This window comes from Rattus norvegicus, chromosome 1 (assembly GCF_021556685.1).
Source record: "Rattus norvegicus strain SHRSP/BbbUtx chromosome 1, alternate assembly SHRSP_T2T, whole genome shotgun sequence".
Taxonomy (NCBI): domain Eukaryota; kingdom Metazoa; phylum Chordata; class Mammalia; order Rodentia; family Muridae; genus Rattus; species Rattus norvegicus.
The window spans coordinates 80,948,277-80,976,028 of NC_141534.1; the positions used below are offsets into that span (position 1 = coordinate 80,948,277).

Below are 27,752 nucleotides of genomic sequence, written 5' to 3' on the forward strand. Positions count from 1 at the left end.
GAATATTCCAACACACCAGAAAAGCAGAATTTGGATTTAAAATCACATCTCAAGGTGATGATAGAGGACTTTAGAAAGGACATAAATAACTCCTTTAAAAAAAATACAGGACAACACAGGTAAACAAGTAGAAGCCCTTAAAGGAGAAACATAAAAATTCCTTAAAGAATTACAGTAAAACATAACAAAACTAGTGAAGGAATTGAACAAAACCATTCAGGATTTAAAAATGAAAATAGAAATAATAAAAAAAGCACAAAGGAAGACAACCGTAGAGATAGAAGACCTAGAGAAGAGATCAGGAATCATAGATGCAAGCATCACCAACAGAATACAAGAGATAGAAGAGAGAATCTCAGGGGCAAAAGGTACCATAAAAAGCATTGTCACTACCATTAAAGAAAATGTAAAACGCAAAAAGCTCATAACTCAAAACATCCAGGAAACTCAGGATACAATAATAAGATCAAATTTCATGATAATAGGTATAGAAGGGAGTGAAGACTTTCAACTTAAAGAGCCAGTAAATATCTTGAACAAAATTATGGAAGAAAACTTTGCTAACCTAAATAAAGAAATGCCCATGAACATACAAGAAGCCTACAGAACTCCAAATAGATTGGACCAGAAAAGAAGTTCCTCCTATTGCATAATAGTCAAAACACCAAGTGCACAAAACAAAGAAAGAATATTAAAAGCAGTAAGGGAAAAGATCAAGTAACATATGAAGGAAGACACATTAGAATTACACAAGATTGGAAACTAGAAAGAGCAGTAAAGTCAGGGTGCTAATGCATAAAAGTTTTGGGAGTGGGAAGTGCTTATTATTTTGGTTCCGAATTTTTTAATAGAAATTTTTATCGTAAGGATGGTCACAAGGATTTTCCTCTTAACTACCATCACTATTAAATCCTTTAATTTGCTAAAGAGTATACTTGATCTGAAATATCATAGAATGGCCCATCAGGGAGCCTGGTGGAAGTATGCCATGTTTATTCTATTCCCCAACTGTAGAAAGGGAAAATCGTGTCTATAGAAGTCTAGTTCACAAGACATTCTCACAAGTCAGAAGGGGAATATTGTTCTACCATTAGAGCCAAGAAAGTAGAGACGAACAAAGACAAATGGAGGAAACTCTTCAGAGTTGACATAGATACAGACTTGGAAGCACTGATAGAAAGAATGGGTTAACGGAAGAAGAACCATAGGTTTTTAGGATTCATAGTGTGTGATCATGTACATAACACTTTTTATTCCTAGGAATCTATATGAAGCCTTTCTTCTTGGCCCTACAAACTACCCTTGTAAAAATCAGGAGAGAATGTGACCTTGGAGTGTCACTCTGGGATTACGGTTGATACCTTCATTTTGACTTTATACAAAATGAGAATAATCAAAGGTGCTTTCCAGCTTTCTGCAGAATCTCATCGTAGTGGGTCTCATGACAGTTTCTCAATAGATCCTGCAACTCCTGATCAATCTGGGACTTATGTATGCTATGGTGCTAACTATCATAGCCCATGTAAATGGTCATACTCCAGCAACCTTGTATCAAGATCACAGGTAAGATTGTACATACCTGCTCATCACTCTCTTTGCAATGCATAGCATGTATTCTGTTTGTTGGAAACTCTGGGAAGTCAGGAGAAAAATAGATGTGGGGAACCCAGAGAAAGGCAGCTTTGGTCAGTATTTTACTGATGTAGACAATGAAAATAGAAATACAAGAAAAGACCAAAAATTAGTCAATGTTGAAAAAAGAAAAAAAAGCCTGACCTAGCTATCTTTTTCTCTTTTCTTCTAGGTTTATACAGTGAACCACTGTTAGTCCTGATAGGCCCTGTGCTGATATCAGGAGAGAACATGATCTTGTCCTGCATCTCTGACTATCAATTTGATATGTTCCATCTGTCCAGGGAAGGGATGTCCAAGGGACAAGAACTGCCTGCAATATAGAGTCAAAATGATATATTCCAGACAGACTTCCTTCTTGGCCCTGTGATCCAGAATGGTAACTCTAGATGCTATAGCTCTTTCAAGAACTCTCCCTTGTGTGGTCACCCTCAAGTGACCCCTTGTGTGTATATGTGTGTGTATGTTTGTGTGTCTGTGGTATATATGTATATGATATATATATGTATGTTAATGTATGATATATATATGTTAATGTGTATATGTATATGTGTACATATGTTTATGTATATATTTGTACATCTGCCAAATGTATGCATGTATACATATATATATGTGTGTATATGTACATATGCATATGTATGCATAAGTATATATGTATGAATATGTCTACACACATATACATATATGTGCTTTATATGTATAACCAGTTAGACTTGTTCATAATATGTCTGCGTGTTTATGTGTACAGAAATGGACTCACACATATAACTGTAATGATCAATGAAAAAATGTTCTCAATGTAAGAGTATTGGGATGTGATGAGAAAGCTTGGAGAAAAAGTAACAGGATAGCCTCGAGGAATAGAAACAAAAAGGCAATGGAATATTACTATATTTCAGTAAAATTTTTTTTTATAGAAGAGGTGAAATTCAAATAAGGGCATCAGATTGTAAAATGATAGGTAAAGAGCTTGTCAAAGAATCCTTATCTTGCTTGGCCAAATACATTGGAATATCTATGCATCCAGGCATATAGGAAGGGTCAGGACAGATTCATGAGGAATAATATTGGAACCAGCTAGGGCAGATCTGAGATGGTGCAGCACTCCTGATCTCTCCTCACATAGATCTTTCCACAGTATTCCTACTGTCTCAACAAAACTTGAAATACAAGGAGTCACCTCTTCTAAGCAAACTACATACATGCATCTTAAAACTCTACAGGTTCAGCACTAGGGGGTGAAATGAGTTTTCCCTGACCAACCTCAAAGGACGTTCTATAATACAAAGATAGACAGCATCACTGACCAATTCTCTCCTCTCCTTCCCTAGTTAACTCATCAGGAAATTACCCTTTGTGCACAGAAACAGACTCTAAAACTAGCAAGTAAATGATCCCTTTTCTGTATTGTGGAAACTTAGGGACCAAGACTTCTTGTGTTCATGAGTTGGCTCAACTGAGTCACAGTTCTGTATTCTTAACCTCATCTCCCTTTTATGATTCCCAAACTCTGAAACATCAGAAGTTATTTAGGAATCTCATGGGACATGAATGGAGTATTTATCTCTAATTTCTGCATCCAGGACCCATGCAAATGAACACTAGAATAAATTTGAATCCCTTCTGAAAAACAATGGCATGCTCATTCTAGCTCTGGTCCTCCTGGAGAGGAGGTTGTGGCATCTAAAAAGAAAAGAAACATAAGGAAGGCAAGATATACAAATACTGTCTGAATGATCTTGATGTCTTTTTTTTCATTTGGGAAAGATTATGTTTGGTTCAAGAGTGTTGTATGTGTAGACATTACAAAGCAGATTCACTGAGTACTGGTATGAATATCTGGTTAAGACAATGAACACATGACATTCACATTGTGTCATGTCATTTTCTGTCAGTGATGTAATGGTGATGAGATGGGACACAAGTCACATGAAACAGAAGTAATTTACAAGTAAGATGTAAGAGATAAAAATTGAGGATTCAGTACCTTCTGATGGGAAGAACTGCCCATCCTGGATTTTTACTTTAAAGCTCTAAGAACCTTCAGCTAAAGCAAAATAATTTTATAATGCATATAGTGACATAGTTCTGGGTATTCTGTAAGATTCCTCCTTACCTGAATTAATACTATATATAGCAATATTGTATTTATTCTAAGAATTTCATATGAGAAAATACAGACACTATAGACACATGACACTTCATCTAGATTTCTATTTTTAATATTTTACTTGTATTACTTCTTTGATAACTTTATTTAATGATTTGATCTTACTCATTCTTTTTACCAACTCCTCCAGGACTTACCCACCTAAATTTGTGATAAGTTCTTATCCATAAATTTTAATTTGAGTTTCCCATATACTTATTCATCCCCTAATGATACATGATCAACATACTAGTAGCAACACTCTAAAATTGACTGTCCTTATCCCAGCAGTTATCAGTTGTCCATAGCTTCTTCGCTAGGGGTGGAACTTCATGTCCACATCCCTTCTCCATGCTGGCATTTGTTTGGTTTGAGCATGTACTGGTCTTGTGTATACTATTGCAACTGTTTGTGAATTTTTATTTGAATCTTTCCTTTTGTGTGTAGAAGAAACTATTTCCTTGTAGTTACCCACAGCCTATTTCTGCCATCACTTTTTCCACCTCTTTCACAATGATAACTGAGTCTTTGAAGAGAAGTATGTGGTATAAATGATCCATTTAGGGCCAAACATAATTTAATCTTTAATTCTCTGTACCTTTGCTAGCTGTGGGCATCTGTATTGATCACTATGTATTGCAATATAAGCTCCTCTGCTGAGGATTGAGAGATAAACCAATATATAGGTCTAATGATGTCATTAGAAGTCAGTTTGATTGCAAAGCTTCTGTAAGGCAAAGGACACTCCTCCTCCTGGGTGTATTTGCTTTTTTTTTTGTTCTAGAGCTTTTAGGTGTGCTGTCGAGCTGCCGATATATGCTCTCTCCTGTTTATTTCTGCAGGCACTATGAGCTATGAGTTTTCCTCTTAGCACATCTTTCATTGTGTTTGGGTATGTTTTACCTTCATTTTCATTAAATTCTAAGAAGTCTAATTTCTTTCTTTATTTCTTCCTTGACCAGGTTATCATTGAGTAGGGTATTGTTCAACTTCCATATATATATGTGGGCGTTCTTTCCTTATTGTTATTAAAGACCAGTTTTAGGCCATGGTGGTCTGATACGACACATGGGATTATTTCTATCTTTCTGTATCTGTTGAGGCCTGTTTTATGACCAATTATATGGTCAATTTTGGAGAAAGTACCATGAGGAGCTGAGAAGAAGGTATATCGTTTTGTTTTAGGATAGAATGTTCTATAAATATCTGTTAAGTCCATTTGGTTCATGACTTCTCTTAGTCTGTCTATGTCTCTGTTTAATTTCTGTTTCCATGATCTGTCCATTGATGAGAGTAGGGTGTTGAAATTTCCTAGTATTATAGTGTGAGGTGCAATGTGTGCTTTGAATTTTAGTAAGGTTTCGTTTATGCATGTAGGTGCTCTTTTTTTTTTTGGAACATAGATATTTAAGATTGAGAGTTCATATTGATGATTTTTACCTTGGGTGAATATGAAGTGTCCTTCCTTTTCTTTTTTGATGACTCTTGGTTGAAAATTGATTGTATTTGATATTAGAATGGCTACTCCAGCTTGCATCTTCAGACCATTTGCTTGGAAAGTTGTTTTCCAGTCTTTTTCTCTGAGGTAGTTTCTGTCTTTGTCTCTGATGTGTGTTTCCTATAGGCAGCAAAATACTGGGTCCTCATTGTGTATCCAGTTTGCTAATCTGTGTCTTTTTATTGGGGAATTGAGTCGATTGATGTTGAGAGATATTAAGGAATAGTGATTGTTGCTTCCTGTTGTAATCCTGTTTAGATGTGAGATTATGTTTGTGTGCTTGTCTTCTCTTTGTCTTGTTGTGACACAATTAGTTTCTTGCTTTTTGTAGTGTATAGCTTGCCTCCTTGTGTTGGGCTTTACCATTTATTATACTTTGTAGGCCTGGACTTGAAGAAAGATATTGTGTAAATTTTATTTTGTCATGGAATGTATTTGTTTCTCCATCTATGTTAATTGAGAGTTTTCCTGGATATAGTAAGCTGTGCTGGCATTTGTGTTCTCTTAGGGTCTGGATGACATCTGTCCAGGATCTTTTTGCTTTCATAGTCTCTGGTGAGAAGTCTGGTGTGATTCTGATAGGTCTGCCTTTATATGTTACTTGACCTTTTTCCCTTACTGTTTTTAATATTTTTTCTTTGTTTTGTCCGTTTGGTGTTTTGACTATTATGAGATGGGAGGAGTTTCTTTTCTGGTCCAATCTATTTGGAGTTCTGTAGGCTTCTTGTATGTTTATGGGCATCTCTTTCTTTAGGTTAGGGAAGTTTTCTTCTATGATTTTGTTGAAGACATTTACTGGTCCTTTGAGCTGGGGGTCTTCACTCTCTTCTATACCTATTATCTTTATGTTTAATCTTCCCCTTGTGTCCTGAATTTCCTGTATGTTTTGAGTCAGTAGCTTTTTCCGTTTTACATTATCTTTGACAGTTGTGTTGGTGGTTTCTATGGAATCTTCTTCTCCTGAGATTCTCTCTGGTATTTCTTGTATTCTGTTGGTGTTGCTTGTATCTACAGCTCCTTATCTCTTTCTCTGGTTTTTCTATATCCAGGGTTGTCTCCCTTTGTGCTTTCTTTATTGCTTCTATTTCCATTTTTAATTCCTTTACATGTTTGATTGTGTTTTCCTGTAATTCTTTCAGGGATTTTTGTGTTTCCTCTCTATAGTCTTCTACTTGTTTATCTGTGTTTTCCTGCAATTCTCCAAGGGAGTTCTTTATGTCTTTCTTGAAGTCCTCCATCAAATGATCAAATGTTATTTTAAATCTAGATCTTGCTTTTCTGCTGTGTTTGGATATTCAGTGTTTGCTTTGGTGTTAAAATTGTGCTCTGATGATGCCATGTAGTCTTGGTATCTGCTGCTTGGGTTCCTGTGCTTGGCTCTTGCCATCAGGTTGTGTCTGGTGTTACCTTGTTCTGCTATTTCTGACAGTGGTAGACTGTCCTATAGTCCTTTATGTTAGGAGTGCTGTAGACCTGTTTTCCTGTTTTCTTTCAGCCAGTTATGGGACCAGCATGTTCTGCTTTCAGGCATATAGTCTTTCCTGTCTACTGGTCTTCAGCTTTTCCTGTGGGCTTGTGTCCTGAGTCAACCAGGCAGGTCACTTGAGTAGAAATGTTGTTCTTACCTCTGGTCTTGGGCCTGAGGTCACTCCTTGGGGGTGGGTTTTAGTTCTCAGTGAGGGCAGCAACCGGAATGGCCTGCCCTGCCTTCTCCTGGGTCCCAGTGTACAGGGGACCTAGATGGTGCTAGGTGTTTTCCTCTAGATTCAGAAATGTGGGCAGAGAGTAGGCTCTTCTGGCTTCCCAGGTGTGTCTGCCCCTCTGAATGTCTAGGTCTCCCTCCCAAAGTATTTGGGTGCAGGGAGCTATTTGACTGGGTTCCTTCAGATCCAGGTGCAGACTGGACCTCAGGGTACCTGCAGCTTGAGTGCCCTTATCTTCCTTTTCCCAGAGGCCCTTGCAGTTTCCTCTTGAGCCAGGGATGTGGGCAAGGGTGGGCAGTACTGGCGATCTCTCCTGTCCTGCAGTCTCAGGAGTGCCCACCTGTGTGGGCAATGAGCTCTCTCTCCCACAGAGTTTGGGAGCAGGGTCTGTTGGATGGGAGTAGGGAGCTCTTGGACATGATCAGGGAGTTTTGGGCTCCAGCTATAAACTGGAAGTGTCTGGTCCCAGAGAAATTTTGCCATTGTGTGTCCTGAGTACAACAGGCAGGTCACTTGGAGCAGCAATGTTGGTCTTACCTCTGGTACCAGGCCTGAAGTCGCTCCTTGGGGCTGGGTTTCAGCTCTTCCTGAGGGCAGCAACCAGATGGGCCTGCCCTGCTTTCTCTTGGGTCCCTGTGTACAGGGTCCCAGGTGGCATAGGCGTTTTCCTCCAGAGTCAGACATGTGGGTAGAGAGTACTTTCCTCTGGCTTCCCAGGCGTGTCTGCCCCTCTGAAGGTCTAGCTCTCCCTCCCATGGGATTTGGATGCAGGCAGCTGTTTGACCAGGTCCCTTCAGATCCGGGCACAGTCTGGACCACAGTGCACCTGCACCTGGAGTACCCCTATCTTCCTGTTCCCCAAAACTCTCCTTTCATATCTGGAATACAAAAGAAATGATTCTTTGTCTTTTCTAAGAGTCCATCCAAGAACAATTGACAATTATATATATATATATTTTTTTTCTTTTTTCTCTTTTTCGGAGCTGGGGACCGAACCCAGGGCCTTGCGCTTGCTAGGCAAGCGCTCTAGACAACTATATATTTTAGGAAGACAATGTTCCTTTTGCCTATCATGCAAAAGATGTTGAAATTCGGTGGTGAGACACTCAGACCACACATGTCCTGTTGTTACTACTAACTCACAAGTAGTGCTGTCTGTGAATGCGCACAGACTGGAAACTAATGGGGCTGAAGCCATGTCAATATCATGGCCCCATAAGACAACACATACCTTTGTCTTGTTGAGTCCTGAAATTAAAGTTGTTAACAGAAAGGACAGTGTCCCACAAAAACTAGACCCTGTCTTAATTCGAAGCCTGTGATTTTCGTGGATAGTAGTTTAATTTACTTAGAATTCTGCTGAGGTGGACACAACTCAGTCTCTGCTAGAATCTGAGACATTGAACTTGATTACCTCCATTTGAGCCAGGATCTCCTGTTATGGTTCCATGGTGACTGATAGACTTATGGGAGGAAGGAGTAAGGGCCTGAAAAGGCAAAGGTGATCCTCAAGACTGGTTATTTTGGGGAAAAAACCATTCTTATGGCTGTACAGACATACATATGAACGCTTAAGTTATGTAAAAAGTGATACACAGACAGATAAAATAGATGATGTATAGAAAGATAAGTGATAAATAAATGATTGAAACTGGCTGCATAGTGAATAATAGGTAGATAATAATAGTGAAGTGAATAATAGTGAAGATAATAGGTAAGCAATCAATAGATAATAGCTATATGGGTACACAGAGAGAGATGATCAGTTCATCACACATACATATATTCATACATACTAGATGAATAGTAGGTGATACATTAAAATTATTATAAATAACAACTATGTAAATAATATGCAGATGGTAGATATACATATATATATTCCATAACTCCTTATGCAGGGCAATATGTACCAGACATTGGATACTAGAGGGTTACATTTTCATCAATGATTCTCTTCCACTGGACTGCCTGGTCCATACAATTTGGACACAAGAAAGTAAGTGCTCTGTAACTCCCATTTTTCATACCATCTTAGGTACTGCTTACAACAGCTCTGGAGTAGAATAATGGAAATATAGGCTGGAGCCCAGGGAAATTTCCCTTCCAGTACCACTCTAATGTTTTCTGTTTCCTTCAGTGTTACCTCACTCTGGAGACCCCAGGATCCTCTGACATACAGCCTTGTCCTCTGATAGCTGCACGCCTCACAAAGACCTGTGTTGTATAGAATATTCACAACAGGAAGTTATGCATTGTCACTGGATAACATCCTTCTGAGTATTGGTTCTTTTTCTCCAAGGCCAACTTTTATTTACTTAACTTATTTCAAGGAATTCACCTAACCTAGCCCTATTGTATACCCATTGTATTGTACCACAATGTTATGACCTACACATCAACTTAAACTAAAGGGAGCATTAATAGTCTTAAGTTCTGTATTCTAACTCCTATTTTGGCCTCCTAGTACATGTGAACCCTTCATCTATCCATGACTTATCTCTTCAGATTTCCATTAAACACAATAGCCTGTGTTATTTGTATGCTTAAGACACAGTTCTCTGTATCTCACTCATAGCTTCTCAGATCGGTCTTAGGTAAGTACTGCAATGTTCTGAGCTCTCTCCCACCTTCCTGTTCCTGGACAGTATCTATTCCTTTAGAGTATTGGCCTTGTCTCCTCTTCAACAAGTTTTGTCTCCAATGAGTTTATCCTCCCTTTTTTCCATTTTCAACTTGCAGCCTTCCTTCTTATAGGTCATTCTCTCTGCTTTGCTCCATGCCATCCTTGCCACATCTCCTTGGCAATTTCTTCACCTCTCTTTCCACATCTACACCAGTCACCTGATATGCTTTTCTATAACTTGACACTGTGGATCACAGGTCATAATTATATACTGTATTTTGGATCATAAGTACACAAATTTTCAGGGTATAGTATAATGTAACACATGTATTTACATCAAATGTACTGATCAAACCAGATTAATTAATTTCTCTATCTCCGTGTATGAAAATACATGCATGTTTCTAGAGGTTAGAGGACAACATTAGACACTTGTCCTTTACTTTAGCATCTTCAAATTGCCCTCACTTGTTTATTCATAAAATATATATTAGATTATTGGAAACTGTTATCATCTAGCTGTGCTGAGGATAACTATCATTTATCTAAATGTGCCCATTTTTCAACCTGTACCTGTCTTGACTCCCTCATACTTCCCAGACTCTGGTGACCACTATTCTATATTCATGTCAACTTTTAATGTTACCATCATTTTGTGGGTATTTAACCTTGTATATATAAAATAAAATTAATGTCATGTATATATTCAATACTCCATAGATGTCATTTAAATGATTGATTGATTGGCTGTTAGGGTAAGGGATAAAATTACTCAGCAATGTTAACTACAAAAAATATCTTAGCAGTAGTTGTAAGATCTCATTGGGGATCTATGGGCAGTTAATGGGTTCTATGTAAGAGATGTAATTTTGTTTAGTGCTCTACTCTTGCTTAGTTACCTGGGTACCATTACATAAACCCATTCACATGTACAAAAAACTCTGATTAAATTTGGTGTGTCAAAAGAAAACACCAAATTAGGAATGGGAAAAGTGATTTCTGCAAGAGACCAAGAGTATGAAAGAGGAAAATGGGGAATGGTGAAAATGAACAGCATTTAGTGTATGTTTATTTAAAATAGAAAAAGTATTTCAAAATCAACTTTCTAAACATCCAAATAGGAATGTGAGCATATAGAGCTTGCCTTTTTGTTTTGGTTCTGCTTTGTGATTCTGAACCTGCTGTGTGATAGGAATTATTCTATGAATTGAGCTGCACCCGCATAATAGATGTGTCTTGAAGAAGGGAACTTGAGGGTTTACAATGAGCCTTGTCTATTCCACACAAGGATTAAAAAGTGACAACGAATAGTACTCCATTATGTAAATGGACCACATTTTCTGTATCCATTCCTGAATTGAAGGACATCTAAGTTGTTCCCAGCTTCTGACTATTATGAAAAATGTTGCTATGAACATAGTGAAGTATATGTCCTTTTTATATGTTGGAGCACCTTTTGGGTATATGCCCAGGAGTGGTATAGCTGGATCTTCAGGTACTACTATGTCTGGTTTTCCGAGGAACTTCCAAATGGTTTTCCAAAGTGGTTTTTCCAGCTTGCAATCCCACCAGCAATAGAAGAGTGCTTCTTTTCTCCCACATCCTCACTAGCATCTGTTGTCACCTGAGTTTTTGATAGTAGCCATTCTGATTGATGTAAAGTGGAATCTCAAGTTGGTTTTGATTTGAATTTCCCTGAGGACTAAGGAAGCTGAACATTTCTTTAGGTGCTATTGCCCATTTGAGATTTCTTATTTGTTTAGCTCTGTTCCCCATTTTAATAGGATTATCTGGTAGTTTGGAGTCTAACCTCTTGAGTTCTTCATATATTTGGGACATTATTCCTTTATCAGATGTAGGGTTGGTAAAGATCTTTTACCCATTTGTAGGCTGCTGTTTTCTTCTATTAACAGTGTCCTTTGCCTTACAGAAGCCTTTTAATTTTATAAGGTCTCATTTGCCAATTGTTGATCTTAGTGCCTAAGCCCTTGGTGCTCTGTTCAGGAAAATCTTCCCTGTACCAATGTTTTTGAGGCTATTTTCCACTTTCTCTTTTATTAGAGTCAGTGTATCTGGTTTTATGTGGAGGTCCTTGATTCAATTCACTTGGACTTGATCTTTGTACAAGGAGATAAGAATGGATTGATTTGCATTCTTCTACATACTGACTGCTGGTAGAACTAGCACCATTTGTTGGAAGTGCCCTTTTTCCACTGTATGGTTTTGGTTCCTTGGTCAAAGATCAATGGAGTACTACTCCGCTATTGAAAACAATGACTTCATGAAATTTGAGTCAAATGGATGGAACTAAAAATATCATCTTGAGTGTGGTAACCTATAGCAGGAACTGTGTGCCCATCTCTATGTAAATGTCAGGGAGGGGGAGTGCATGCAGCTACTAAAACGTCTCCTGAAGGAGGACCTAGTTGAGGACTTCATGAGAAAATAAGGATTGCTAGGGCAAACAATGCTAGTCAAATGGGAACTGCTGTTTACAAGAGAAGCTGTCTTGGGACCAATGGAGCATGGGTCAAGGGTATTAAAGGAGCTTGCAACAGTGTTCAGATGAGCTTGCTGTGGTGTTTCTCACCTGTTCCCAAACACCTGCTCCCAGAGTTTGTGTAGTTGACTAAGCTCCATCTTACCTTCAATCCCCATGGGCAGGTAGGGTCAGGCAGTGAGTAGTTCAGAGAACAGGCAACAGTAACCCAGACCCAAAAGGACACACAGGGTATGAACTCACTGATAAGTGTATATTAGCCCAAAAGCTCAGAATACCCATGATATAACTCACAGACTATGTGAAGCTTAACAAGAAAGAAGACCAAAGAATGGATGTTTCAATATTACTTAGAAGGGGAAACAAAATAACCACAGGAGGTAGAGGAGGGAGGTAACTGAGAGGGATGAGGGGGAGGGATAAAAGGGGGGCAGTATCAGATATGGGAAGAGAGAGGCGAGAAGTCCAGAGGGTCAGCAAAATTAACAGAAATTGTAGCAGTTGAGGGTGGGGAACTGGGATTAGTCACTAGAAAGTACCATATGCCAGAGAAGTGAGAAGTTCCCAGGACCCAATAAGGATGAAACTAGCCAAAATACCTAATAGTGCAGAGATAGAACCTGAATAGAACACCTTGAGTGATAAGCATGGTCCCCAATTGAGGGATGATGCTACTCACCCATCTCAAAAAATTTGACCCCAAGTTGTTCGTGTCTAAAGGAAATACAGGGAGGAAAAATGGTCTAGAGACTGAGGGAAAGGCCATCTAGAGACTGCCCCATCTAGGCATCCATCCTGTCTGCAGACACTAAGTTCAGACACTATTGCTGATGCCAAGGTGTGCTTGCTGACAGGAGCTTAGTATAGCTCTCCTCTGAAAGGCTCTGCCAGCAATTGACTAATACTGATGCCAATACAGTCAATGATTGGGCTGAGCCCAGGGACCCCAATGGAAGAGTTTGGGAAGTACTAAAGGAGCACAAAGAGATTGCAACTTCATAGGAAGAACAACAATATCAACTAACTGGTCTCCCCAGAGCTCCCAGTAGCTAAACCACCAACCAAAGAATATATGTGAACAGGTCCATGGCTCTATCTACATTTGTAGTAGAGGGTTGCCTTATCTTGCATCAATGTGCTTGGAGGCCCTTAGTCCTGTGGAGGCTTTATGCCCCAGAAGTGAGGTGGGGGTTGGTGGGTTGGTGGTGGAGCAACCTCTTAGATGCAAAGGGGAGGGAGATTTTCATAGGGAGTTTGCAGAGGGGAGACAATATTTGAAATGCAAATAAATAAAATCACCAATAAAAATGTCAAATTTGAAGCAATTTAATAATGATATTATAACACTTGGTTAATGACTACATGTAAATTTACTGAAATTTTCATGTAAAAATTTATTTTTAATATAAGATTTAAATTTTAACTCTAATTTGAGATAAAACTGATAATGAACCATAATGAAGGAATCCAGAAAGAAAATTAGCTTTTTCTTGTTCTCTGTGGAGTTCTGCCCTGTGATCTTTCCATATCCAGCTCCATGTAGCTCAGCTTTGTGCCATAGAATTCATCATCTTTTTATTGTATATTATAACAACCTTTCCATTATTTTAGGACTACTCTAATTGATAATGTTCTACCCATGTGCAGATTTCAGAATCTGGATTGTCATTACCAGTTTCCAAACCAGTCTTGTCCAGTCTTTAATTTGATGATTTCAATGATTGGCATGGTAGTTTTAGTTGGTTTTTGTTACTATAGAAAATGCCTTAGAATAACATAAAGGGAGATTTATGCTGTCTTCTATCTTCAAAAGGCCAAAAATATGGTACACTAACTTTACTGATGTTTTTATGGTGTGGCATAACACCATGGAGACAGCAGTGTGGAAGAGAATAGGATATGATTTCATGGCAGTCTAGAAGCAAAAAGAAACAGGTGAAGGAGATAAAGACTAAATACAACCCCAAAGGACAAGATCTCAATAAACTCCTTCCATCAGCAAACTTTTGGTTTCCACAGCCTTCCAAAATATTACCAGCAGCTAGGGACCAAACTTGCCATATATGAGGCTATGTGGGTTATTTCTCATGAGAATCATAACACACATGGTTCCTCTAAGTTTTAGCACTCTGCTTCCACAGTGGAGATAGAGTTTAGCATTGTTGAACATAATTATGGGAGTGAAGAGCCAAGCAAGCAATTGTTATAATGAACAGTGCTCCATAGGAATACAGAGGAGGAGAGAGTGGGGAATGATAGCATAGCAATGGCATGGGATGTCTTTGAGGGGGTTGATGAAAGTGGAACTAAAGAGAGTCACAGTGCACAGCATTGTGAATGTTAAGATGTCACCCAATCATGTACTATTTTTTTTATTATCCCAACAGCAGTTTTCCTTCTCTCTTCCCCTTTCCAAATTTCCTCTTTCCATACCCCATACACTTTTCCTTTTTCCTTCAGATGAAGTCAGGCCTACCATGGATATCAAACAATCATGGCCTATTGAGTTGTAGTAAGACTAGCCACCTCCTCTTCTGTTGTGGTTGGATGAGTAAATCCAGTAAGAAGAAAGGGTCCCAAAAGCAGACAGCAGAGTCAGAGACAGTCCCTTCTCACACTATTAGGAGTCCTTCAAGAAGACCAAATGACACAACTGTAACACATGTTCAGAGGACCTAGATTAGTCCCATGCAAGTGGCTCTTGGTGCTTCAGTCTCTGTGAGCCCCTATGAAGCTAAGTTAGGTCCTGTAGTTTTTTTGTGGTGTCCTTGACTTCTCTGGCTCCTACAAATTTTCCTTCCTCCATTCCATAGAACTCTTCAAGCTCTGTCTAAGGTTTAGCTGTGGGTCTTGGTATTTGTTTCCATCAATTTCTGGCTGAAGTTTCTTTGAGGACAATTGGGCTAGGTAACAATTGATGAGCACAGATGAATATCATCAGGATTCATTTCATTGACTATTTCCAGATATGTTTTGTTCTATCCTACTTGTCTGGGATATTGAGCCTCTTGATCTTGGTCCTCTACCCAGTGTCAGGAGTGGGCTGTCTCTCATGGCATGGATTTCAAGCTGATATAGTCATTGTTTGGTCCCTCCCACAATTTCTGTGCCACTTTTACTACAGCACATCATGTAGGCAGGACTAATTGTAGGTTGAAGATTTTGTGGCTGGTTTGCTGTCTCTGTCCCTCCAGTGGAAGTCATGTTGGTTCAGGATTTGTTTCTCCCATTTCTACGTGTCTTAGCTAGGAACACTGTCATAGAATTCGGAGACTTTCTATTGTACTACATTTCTTTTTTTTATTTATATTTTTTAAATTTATTTAATACTTAATAATAATTCTTTGGTTTCCGGGCAAACATCCCCTCCCCCCTCCCCTTCCTTATGGGTGTTCCCCTCCCAACCCTCCCCCCATTGCCGCCCTCACCCCACCAGTCTAGTTCACTGGGGGTTCAGTCTTAGCAGGACCCAGGGCTTCCCCTTCCACTGGTGCTCTTACTAGGATATTCATTGCTACCTATGAGGTCAGAGTCCAGGGTCAGTCCATGTATAGTCTTTAGGTAGTGGCTTAGTCCCTGGAAGCTCTGGTTGCTTGGCATTGTTGTACATATGGGGTTGCGAGCCCCTTCAAGCTCTTCCAGTTCTTTCTCTGATTCCTTCAACGGGGGTCCTATTCTCAGTTCAGTGGTTTGCTGCTGGCATTCGCCTCTGTATTTGCTGTATTCTGGCTGTGTCTCTCAGGAGCGATCTACATCCGGCTCCTGTCGGTCTGCACTTCTTTGCTTCATCCATCTTGTCTAATTGGGTGGCTGTATATGTATGGGCCACATGTAAGGCAGGCTCTGAATGGGTGTTCCTTCTGTCTCTGTTTTAATCTTTGCCTCTCTCTTCCCTGCCAAGGGTATACTTGTTCCCCTTTTAGAGAAGGAGTGAAGCATTCACATTTTGATCATCTGTCTTGAGTTTCATTTGTTCTAGGCATCTAGGGTAATTCAAGCATTTGGGCTAATAGCCACTTATCAGAGAGTGCATACCATGTATGTCTTTCTGTGATTGGGTTAGCTCACTTAGGATGATATTTTCCAGTTCCAACCATTTGCCTACGAATTTCATAAAGTCGTTGTTTTTGATAGCTGAGTAATATTCCATTGTGTAGATGTACCACATTTTCTGTATCCATTCCTCTGTTGAAGGGCATCTGGGTTCTTTCCAGCTTCTGGCTATTATAAATAAGGCTGCTATGAACATAGAGGAGCACGTGTCTTTTTTATATGTTGGGGCATCTTTTGGGTATATGCCCAAGAGAGGTATAGCTGGATCCTCAGGCAGTTCAATGTCCAATTTTCTGAGGAACCTCCAGACTGATTTCCAGAATGGTTGTACCAGTTTGCAATCCCACCAACAATGGAGGAGTGTTCCTCTTTCTCCACATCCTCGCCAGCATCTGCTGGCACCTGAGTTTTTGATCTTAGCCATTCTCACTGATGTGAGGTGAAATCTCAGGGTTGTTTTGATTTGCATTTCCCTTATGACTAAAGATATTGAACATTTCTTTAGGTGTTTCTCAGCCATTCGGCATTCCTCAGCTGTGAATTCTTTGTTTAGCTCTGAACTCCATTTTTGAATAGGATTATTTGTCTCCCTGCGGTCTAACTTCTTGAGTTCTTTGTATATTTTGGATATAAGGCCTCTATCTGTTGTAGGATTGGTAAAGATCTTTTCCCAATCTGTTGGTTGCCGATTTGTCCTAACCACAGTGTCCTTTGCCTTACAGAAGCTTTGCAGTTTTATGAGATCCCTTTTGTCGATTCTTGATCTTAGAGCATAAGCTATTGGTGTTTTGTTCAGGAAATTCTTTCCAGTGCCCATGTGTTCCAGATGCTTCCCTAGTTTTTCTTCTATTAGTTTGAGTGTATCTGGTTTGATGTGGAGGTCCTTGATCCACTTGGACTTAAGCTTTGTACAGGGTAATAAGCATGGATCAATCTGCATTCTTCTGCATGTTGACCTCCAGTTGAACCATATCAGCACCATTTGCTGAAAATGCTATCTTTTTTCCATTGAATGGTTTTGGCTCCTTTGTCAAAATTCAAGTGACCATAGGTGTGTGGGTTCATTTCTGGGTCTTCAATTCTGTTCCATTGGTCTATCTGTCTGTCTCTGTACCAATACCATGCAGTTTTTATCACTATTGCTCTGTAATACTGCTTGAGTTCAGGGATAGTGATTCCCCCTGAAGTCCTTTTATTGTTGAGGATAGCTTTAGCTATCCTGGGTTTTTTGTTATTCCAGATGAATTTGCAAATTGTTCTGTCTAACTCTTTGAAGAATTGGATTGGTATTTTGATGGGGATTGCATTGAATTTGTAGATCGCTTTTGGTAAAATGGCCATTTTTACTATATTAATCCTGCCAATCCATGAGCATGGGAGATCTTTCCATCTTCTGAGGTGTTCTTCAATTTCTTTCTTCAGTGTCTTGAAGTTCTTATTGTACAGATCTTTTACTTGCTTGGTTAAAGTCACACCGAGGTACTTTATATTATTTGGGTCTATTATGAAGGGTGTCGTTTCCCTAATTTCTTTCTCGGCTTTTTTCTCTTTTGTGTAGAGAAAGGCTACTGATTTATTTGAGTTAATTTTATACCCAGCCACTTTGCTGAAGTTGTTTATCAGCTTTAGTAGTGCTCTACTTTTGGGATCACTTAAATAAACTGTCATATCATCTGCAAATAGTGATATTTTGACTTCTACTTTTCCGATCTGTATCCCCTTGACCTCCTTTTGTTGTCTGATTGCTCTGGCTAGAACTTCAAGAACTATATTGAATAAGTAGGGAGAGAGTGGGCAGCCTTGTCTAGTCCCTGATTTTAGTGGGATTGCTTCAAGTTTCTCTCCATTTAGTTTAATGTTAGCAACTGGTTTGCTGTATATGGCTTTTACTATGTTTAGGTATGGGCCTTGAATTCCTATTCTTTCCAGGACTTTTATCATGAAGGGGTGTTGAATTTTGTCAAATGCTTTCTCAGCATCTAATGAAATGATCATGTGGTTTTGTTGTTTCAGTTTGTTTATATAATGGATCACGTTGATGGTTTTCCCCATATTAAACCATCCCTGCATGCCTGGGATGAAGCCTACTTGATCATGGTGGATGATTGTTTTTATGTGCTCTTGGATTCGGTTTGCCAGAATTTTATTGAGTATTTTTGCGTTGATATTCATAAGGGAAATTGGTCTGAAGTTCTCTTTCTTTGTTGGGTCTTTGTGTGGTTTAGGTAGAAGAGTAATTGTGGCTTCATATTAGGAATTCGGGAGTGATCCATCTGTTTCAATTTTGTGGAATAGTTTGGATAATATTGGTATGAGGTCTTCTATGAAGGTTTGATAGAATTCTGCACTAAACCCGTCTGGACCTGGGCTCTTTTTGGTTGGGAGACCTTTAATGACTGCTTCTATTTCCTTAGGAGTTATGGGGTTGTTTAACTGGTTTATCTGTTCCTGATTTAACTTCGTTGTCTAGGAAATTGTTCATTTCCTGTAGATTTTCAAGTTTTGTTGAATATTTGCTTTTATAGTAAGATCTGATGATTTTTTGAATTTCCTCTGAATCTGTAGTTATGTCTCCCTTTTCATTTCTGATTTTGTTAATTTGGACACACTCTGTGGGTCCTCTCGATAGTCTGGCTAAGGGTTTACTATCTTGTTGATTTTCTCAAAGAACCAACTTTTGGTTCTGTTGATTCTTTCTATAGTCCTTTTTGTTTCTACTTGGTTGATTTCAGCTCTGAGTTTGATTATTTCCTGCCTTCTACTCCTCCTGGGTGTATTTGCTTCTTTTTGCTCTAGAGCTTTTAGGTGTGCTGTCAAGCTGTTGACATATGCTCTTTCCTGTTTCTTTCTGCAGGCACACAGCGCTATGAGTTTTCCTCTTAGCTTTCATTGTGTCCCATAAGTTTGGGTATGTTTTACCTTCATTTTCATTAAATTCTAAAACGTTTTTAATTTCTTTCTTTATTTCTTCCTTGACTAGGTTATCATTGAGTAGAGCATTCCACGTATATGTGGGCATTCTTCCCTTATTGTTATTGAAGACCAGTTTTAGGCCGTGGTGGTCTGATAGCACGCATGGGATTATTTCAATCTTCCTGTACCTGTTGAGGCCCGTTTTTTGACCGACTATATGGTCAATTTTGGAGAAAGTAACATGAGGAGCTGAGAAGAAGGTATATCCTTTTGCTTTAGGATAGAATGTTCTATAAATATCCGTTAAGTCCATTTGGCTCATGACTTCTCTTAGTCTGTCTACATCTCTGTTTAATTTCTGTTTCCATGATCTGTCCATTGATGAGAGTGGTGTGTTGAAATCTCCTACTATTATTGTGTGAGGTGCAATGTGTGTTTTCAGCTTTAGTAAGGATTCTTTTATGTATGTAGGTGCCCTTGTATTTGGGGCATAGATATTGAGGATTGAGAGTTCATCTTGGTGTATTTTTCCTTTGATGAATATGAAGTGTCCTTCCTTATCTTTTTTGATGACTTTTAATTGAAAATTGATTTTATTTGATATTAGAATGGCTACTCCAGCTTGCTTCTTCTGACCATTTGCTTGGAAAGTTGTTTTCCAGCCTTTCACTCTGAGGTAGTGTCTGTCTTTGTCTCTGAGGTGTGTTTCCTGTAGGCAGCAGAATGCAGGGTCCTCGTTGCGTATACAGTTTGTTAATCTATGTCTTTGTATTGGTGAGTTGAGACCATTGATGTTGAGAGATATTAAGGAATAGTGATTATTGCTTCCTCTTATATTCATATTTGGATGTGAGGTTATGTTTGTGTGCTTTCATTCTCTTTGTTTTGTTGCCAAGACGATTAGTTTCTTGCTTCTTCTAGGTATAGCTTGCCTCCTTATGTTGGGCTTTACCCTTTATTATCCTTTGTAGTGCTGGATTTGTAGAAAGATATTGTGTAAATTTGGTTTTGTCATGGAATATCGTGGTTTCTCCATCTATGATAATTGAGAGTTTTGCAGGATACAGTAACCTGGGCTGGCATTTGTGTTCTCTTAGGGTCTGTATGACATCTCTCCAGGACCTTCTGGCCTTCATAGTTTCTGGTGAAAAGTCTGGTGTGATTCTGATAGGTCTGCCTTTATATGTTACTTGACCTTTTTCCCTTACTGCTTTTAATATTCTTTCTTTATTTTGTGCGTTTGGTGTTTTCACTATTATGTGACGGTGTTTCTTTTCTGGTCCAATCTATTTGGCGTTCTGTAGGCTTCTTGTATGCCTATGGGTATCTCTTTTTTTAGGTTAGGGAAGTTTTCTTGTATGATTTTGTTGAAGATATTTACTGGTCCTTTGAGCTGGGATTCTTCACTCTATTCTATACCTATTATCCTTAGGTTTGATCTTCTCATTGAGTCCTGGATTTCCTGTATGTTTTGTACCAGTAGCTTTTTCAGCTTTACATTATCTTTGACAGTTGAGTCAATGATTTCTATGGAATCTTCTGCTCCCGAGATTCTCTCTTCTATCTCTTGTATTCTGTTGGTGAAGCTTGTATCTACAGCTCCTTGTCTCTTCTTTTGATTTGCTATATCCAGGGTTGTTTCTATGTGTTCTTTCTTGATTGCTTCTATTTCCATTTTTAATTCCTTCAACTGTTTGATTGTGTTTTCCTGGAATTCTTTCAGGGATTTTTGTGTCTCCTCTCTATGGGTTTCTACCTGTTTATTTATGTTTTCCTGGAATTCTTTCAGGCATTTTTGCGATTCCTCTCTGTAGGCTTCTACTCGTTCTCTAATGGAGTCCTTCACGTCTTTCTTGAAGTCCTCCAGCATCACGATCAAATATGGTTTTGAAACTAGATCTTGCTTTTCTAGTGTGTTTGGATATTCCATGTTTATTTTGGTGGGAGAATTGGGCTCCGATGATGCCATGTAGTCTTGGTTTCTGTTGCTTGCGTTCCTGCGCTTGCCTCTCGCCATCAGATTATCTCTAGTGTTACTTTGTTCTGCTATTTCTGACAGTGGCTAGACTGTCCTATAAGCCTGTGTGCCAGGAGTGCTGTAGACCTGTTTTCCTGTTTTCTTTCAGCCAGTTATGGGGACAGAGTGTTCTGCTTTCGGGCGTGTAGTTTTTCCTGTCTATAGATCTTCAGCTGTTCCTGTGGGCCTGTGTCTCAAGTTCACCAGGCAGGTCACTTGCAGCAGAAAAGTTCGTCTTACCTGTGGTCCCGAGGCTGAAGTTTGCTCACGGGGTGCTGCCCAGGAGCTCTCTGAGGCGGCAGCAACCAGAAAGATATGCGCCGCCCTTTCCGGGAGCTCCTGTGCACTAGGGTTCCAGATGGCGTTTGGTGTTTTCCTCTGGCGTCGGAGATGTGTGTGCAGAGTGCAGAGTGCCTGGTTTCCCAGGCTTGTCTGCCTCTCTGTAGGTATATCTCTCGCTCCCATGGGATTTGGGTGCAGAGAACTGTTTATCTGGTCTGTTTCCTTCAGGTTCCGGCGGTGTCTCAGGCGCAGGGGTCCTGTCGCTCCTGGGCCCTCCCGTACGGGAACCCAGAGGCCTTATACAGTTTCCTCTTGGGGCAGGGATGTGGGCAGGGGTGGGCAGTGTTGGTGGTCTCCTCCGCTCTGCATCCTCGGGAGTGCCCACCTGACCAGGCCGTGAGGTCTCTCTCCCACGGGGTTTGGGAGCAGAGAGCTGCTGCGGGCCGGGATCCGCGGGTCCGTACTACATTTCAAGATCATCACAGAGACACACTCCAATTCCAGTTTTATCTATTTTCACCTTTCATTCCCAAATCCCCCCACCCCAGTTCCCATCACCACTCTCCAACCAGAACCCTCACCCCACCCACCCACTATATCTATTCTATTTCCCTTTCACAGTGTGATTCATATATTCCATACTTGAGACCTTCTTGTTATTTAGCATCTCTGGGTTTGTAGAATATATCATGGTTTTTGTACTACTCATTTCTAATTTGTGCACCAGAGACCTGTAAGTAAACAGGAGAGTAAATTTGACTTCCTTCCCAGGAACAATGAAATGCTCCTTGAATTTCTGTTTCTCTTGAACAGGAGGTAATTGGGGACTGAAAAAGGGAGAAAGCAATCAGAAGGGAAGATTTTATACAAATACTACATGTAAGGGAATGGTCTGGATTCCACATTTTTTTCCTTATGGAATTTAGTTATTGTTTTAAAGGTGTTATATTTGCATGCATTGCAAAGCAGATGAACTAAGCACTAGTATCTATGTCAAATTAGCCCTTTGGACTTGGTTCATTGTTTTCTGTTAGTGACATAAGGCTAGTGAGATGGAACATTTATGTGCAAGTCACTTGAAAAGAGAATTATTTACAAGTGATTTTTAAGAAATAAAAATTAGGGTTCACTGTCATCCAGTCTGCCAAAGTCAGGAAAACTGCAGAATGACAATAGAGTGGGATCAGTACATTCACCCTTCACAGTGCATCATGACATATGAAATGCTGTCCATTTCACATTTTACAGTTATAAACCCCAGGGCATTCTTATAGGGTCCTCCTTACCATTACTTGCATGTATATTTCATCCTATATGTATTCTCAGAATTCCATGTGAGAAACTACAGATGACAAAACCATTTACCATCTGGATTTTTGTTTCATTTTTATTGGATATTTAAGAATTGTACCCAATGTGCTTTGATCATATTCAGCCCCTGGCCCAACTCCTCCTGAATATATCAACTAACTTTTGTTCTCTCTCTTTTCTTTTAATTCACAAATTTAAATTTGTGACGCTCATCTACTCTTGGATGTATGGCCATTTTAATAGTATTAATATTCTAAACCCTGTCTGTGTGTGCCTGTTTGTGGGTGTGGGTGGATATGTGTGTGTCCTAAGAGAATAACATGAGAGAGCTGGTGGGATGACACAGCTGTTAAAGTCTATGCTCACAATCAAAATGCAAGAGAATATAACATAGTTGAGTAAGTATTCTTCCATCATGTGGAACCCAGGGATAGAGCTAGGCTGACAGACTTGGCACAGGCCTTTGCCTGCTACATCAGCTTGCTCGCTCTTAATGGTGGGAGGAAAGGAGCTGCACTGAAATGTGCCCCCACTTCTGGCCCCCTGTGTAGGTGCAAACAAAATTAATAACACTATAAAAAGTTCTAAAATAATAATATAAATTAATGTACAAAGCACGGGCTTCTAGCAGAACTGCTGGAGAATATGAATGTGGGAGGCTTCTCTGGAGTTCTGTGGAGATTTGGGATAGAAGGAGAGAGCATTTGATGTGGAAGGAGGTGGAGGCTGCAGCAAGCCTGCCCTTGTTACAGGATTACTTGTTTATGTGATGTCAAGTAAGATTTGAGTTTACAACATGGGTTTTTGTTTTTTGTTTTTTGTTTTTGACTTTTTAGAGTAACCATGGAGTTAGGGAAACAATAAAAACACAGTGAAGACATAAAAAGAATATTCTAAACCCAACTCTTCCTCTCCTAATTCCTATCATTTGACAATACATCCTTGACTTGGGGTGGGAATTTCTTTGACTGATATATTAATTTCTTCTATAAAATCTTCTATTCCTGAGATTCTCTCTTCCATATCTTGTATTCTGTTGGTGATTCTTGCACCTGTAGTTTCTGTTCACATACCTAGCTTTTGATATTCAGGATTCCATCAGTTTGTGTTTTCTTTATGACTGCTCTTTCTGTTTTCAGATCTTAAACTTTTCCCCATTTCCTTCACCTATTTGATTATAATTTTGTATTTCTTTAAGGGATTTATTTCCTCTTTAAACGTCTTTATCATCTTCATAAGATTGTATTTAAGGCCATTTTCATCTGGTTCTGCTGTGTTGGACTATCCAGGGTCTGCTGTAGAGTAGGATATATGGGCTCTGGTGGTGCTATATTGCCCTGGATGTTATTAATTGTGTTCTTACTTTGTCTTCCAGTCATCTGGGCTTGGCGGTTATTAAAGGTTTAGGTGCTGATTTCTGAGTTTATCTTTATTAAATGGGTGTTTTTGATGTTTTTCCCTTGGTTTTGTTTCTCCTTTTTTCTTTTGGCCTAAGTGATATTAGGTTCTAGTGGCTATTGAGTCTTTACATTCAGTAAGGTTTCTTCTTGGAGTTTTGTGTCTTATGTGACCTCTTGGATTTTGAGTACATGCTCCTGGTAGAAGACTTTAACAGGTAGCACCTGGCAAACACAGAACAGCATATGTTAAGGCTCAGTGTTAAAATTAGGCTTCCGTGCAGATGTTAACAGGAGTGGTAGAGAGTCAAGGTAGGGTAACTGGGTGTGAAAAATATCTATCAATCTCTATCTATATATCTATATATCTATCTATCCATACATACAAACAAATAAGATTACTATGAGAACCCTTATGATGTACAACATTATTATATATTGGTAATATATAGTAATAAAAAGAACGAGCCTTTTGTTGGTATGTAATTGTAAGACAGAGTACAGCTTCAAGGAGCTCTAGAAAACATAGCTGGTTAGATTGTAGAGGTCTGCAACAATGAAAAAAGTAGAGAACCATGGACTAATCAGTAGACTTTTTCACTGTCCAGTAGTCAGTGAAGACCATAGTCTTTTTATGCAAAGGCGTGCTACATTAAGAACTGTATTGGAATAATGAAGGATAATCCCAAAGTTAAAGACCTCTGCCTTCATATTCCAGCTCTTATTTCACTGCATCAAACAGTCTTTGTTGATGAATGGGCTTTGTTTTCTGAAAAAGACTTCCTTGGATCTTTCTTTGAGAACTCACAGGGCGAAGATATTCTTTGATCTCAGTTTATCATATCATAACTTCTGTGTACACAACAGTATCTATAGAAAACTCCTTGGGACTCTGGGAAATAGGAGGCATTAAGTTTTTGTTGAAGATCCTCTGCTCAAATTCTATGTATGTCACCTTATGCTCTTCTTGTCTTTCAGGATCCTAGAAAGAGGTAAATATCATATGATGTTGTATGCATATATTATTGCAGAGTATGAGGGGATATTAGACTGGGTAGAAGATAGCATGCTCAGGAAGACCTACCTGTCTGTTTATTGTTGCTTTAACTTCAGACTCTTGTTCTAAAATGCTGCCTGTATATTTAGGAGACAGGAGAAATTAAAAAAGAAATAGTGAAGTACTCCAGCATTCTCATTTCAAATCTAATGTGCTAAGGTACATGTGGTAAAATCCATGGCTCATTACCTACCACAAAACAGACTCAGAAATGTGCCTCTCTTTGTTCAGAGCTCCATCCTACACATGCTCCATCCTCACAATTCTTTCTTTACTACATTCTCTCTCCCTCCATTTCCCTTTTCATCCAATCATCTCTGTCTCTGTGTCTCTCTCTCTCTCTGTCTCTCTGTCTCTTTCTCTGTCTATCTCTGTCTTTGCCTCTCTTTCTTTCTGGCACACACACACACACACACACACACACACACACACACACACGAATTTCCTGATATAACACTTCATGCTTTGAATATGAAGTTGCGGAAGATGCACTGAGATTTTAGTCTGTGTTCTAAGAGCTGAGAAAAAGTCCAGGATCTCTGTTGCTCTCTCTAGAAAGCCCTGTCTTTTTTTAAAAAATTATTAGATATATTTCTTTACTTAAATTTCAAATGTTATTCCCTTTCCCGGTTTCCTGTCCATAAGCCTGCATTCCCACCCCCTCACCCATATGAGTGTTCCCCCCATCCACCTCCCTTACCACCCCTCAACATTCCCCTGAACTTGGAGTCCAACCTTGGCAGGACCAAGGGCTTCTCCTTCTACTGGTGTTCCAACAAGGCTACTCTCTGTTGCATATTCAGTTGGAGCCCTGGGTCAGCCCATGTATAGTCTTTGGATAGTGGTTTAGTCCTTGGAAGCTCTGGTTAGTTGGCATTGTTGTTCAAATGGAGTTGCAAGCCCCTTCAGCTCTACAAAGCCCCATCTTAATGTTCCTTGTCTTGTACTAATGTTCTCGTGTAAGGGAAAATATACACCAGTATTCCTCCACTATTTTTTTAATCATAATACACAGATGACACCCACCTGCTTGTTTCTGAGACTTACTCTTTTTGGAAAAGTAATAATAATAAATGATGATGATGATGATGATGATGATGATGATGATGACGACGATGACAAGGACCATGGTCACTAAGAGCCCAATTTGAATGTGCAGGTTCTTGAGGTTATCTGGAGAAAAATGTGAACCCAATTAAGAAGTAAATGTTAAGATCACCATTTTCTTACATTGCATAATATTTATTAATTTTTGGATAATTAATATAATATTTCTTTAGGATAATGGACTTGATGGAGAACCTACTACTCTTACTCTGCTAATTGGTTATCTATTAAACTGACTCTTAGTGACTTATGCTTAGACTCATATTAATGTATTTCTCAACTCTAAGCATAAGTGCTTGTATTTGTGACAGAATGTTATTTATACAGATATCCACAACTGGAAATGTTGCGGAGAATGAGGGACTATAGAATTCTTGACCCTAAATGAGATGTTTATATCACATCTTCACTCAGAGACCATAAGATATAGAAGATGAGATTGCAAAAAAGGCCATGAAACAAGGAAACTCTTTTCTAGACACAGCAAGGTAGTTGCATTTATGAACTTCATAGAAAGGTGTGACAGTGACCAAGACCAATGCAAGTTCAATCTAGATAAAACTGCAGCATGGAGAGAGGAGTTGGACATGAGATTCACATCCTTACCAAAGAAGTGATGGGCAATTGCTAAATGTTTGGAGAAGTGATAATTTTAGGTAGGAATATTGTTACATGTAAACTGAGCATTCTTCCTTCTACCTAAAGAATATAAGGTCATTATACCCAGGGGCAAAAAACTGTAGGACAGGCAGTGCAGGGCATGTGTTCAGTATCTTAATTGAGATTGGTAATATTAGTCAGTTAGTTTACATCTACAAAACTGTTGAAACAAATATTTAATTCTCTTTAAGGAGAGAAGTGAAATAAAGTCTATTCTACCATAGGTTGAATTTTTATAAAACATTCTTTCTGTCTATTTCTTTTTATAAGGTCCTATCTGTAGGATTGTCATACAAGTAAAGGCAGGTACAAGAATGAGGCCTGTCATTGGATGAGAAGGAAGGATGGGCAGGAGAAAAGTTTGAGGAAAGAGGAGGATACTGTATCAGAGGAGACTGCAATAGAAGTCACCGAGAGAACATGGAGGCTGACATTAAGATTCCACTCTGTGTATTTACAGGTTGTTATGAATATTCTTAAGGGATGAGTGTGTATAGGGTTTTGTATGATTAGGTGGACAATTATATCTTATCAATTGGTTGAGAGGTAATCGTGTTGTGTGTTCTTTCATGTAGCTATTTAAGTTTAAGAGAATGTGTGGGGAAGAGAGACACTGGGCCACCATGGAGTTGGAATGTGTGTTTCTAGCAAGATATCTACCAGATATCTTAGAGCATTGCAGTGCCGGATCTAGTAGGGGTAAATGACAGCCTCATAATACAATTTTACAACAGATAGCGAACTAGCATGATTGGTGAGAATCCACTAGTAATCCTGAGTTGAGAGAAAGTTTTATTTTCTAAGTAAGAAGGGGGCCAGTGCCATGTTGAATCATATGATGGCC

The 27,752-nt window shown here is 39.1% G+C and overlaps 1 protein-coding gene across 23 annotated transcripts in view; it reads right to left on the reverse strand.

The window, feature by feature from the left end:
* Positions 1-20,311: 20,311 nt before the first annotated feature.
* Kir3dl1 (killer cell immunoglobulin like receptor, three Ig domains and long cytoplasmic tail 1) overlaps positions 20,312-27,752 on the reverse strand; it is a 43,240-nt gene continuing 35,799 nt past the window's right edge. For 6 of the 23 annotated variants that reach the window (XM_087566803.1, XM_087566961.1, XM_087566943.1 and 3 more), the window contains 3 exons: positions 26,189-26,314; positions 25,169-25,218; positions 24,905-25,066 (listed from right to left, as the gene is read on the reverse strand). In XM_087566803.1, coding sequence (XP_087422929.1) covers positions 24,923-25,066; positions 25,169-25,218; positions 26,189-26,314 — 320 coding nt within the window. In that variant the 3' untranslated portion in view covers positions 24,905-24,922. Of the gene's footprint in view, positions 24,310-24,904; positions 25,067-25,168; positions 25,219-26,167; positions 26,315-27,752 lie in introns of those variants that run through there. The other 17 variants (XM_087566877.1, XM_087566852.1, XM_087566792.1 and 14 more) reach the window with 9 other exon arrangements.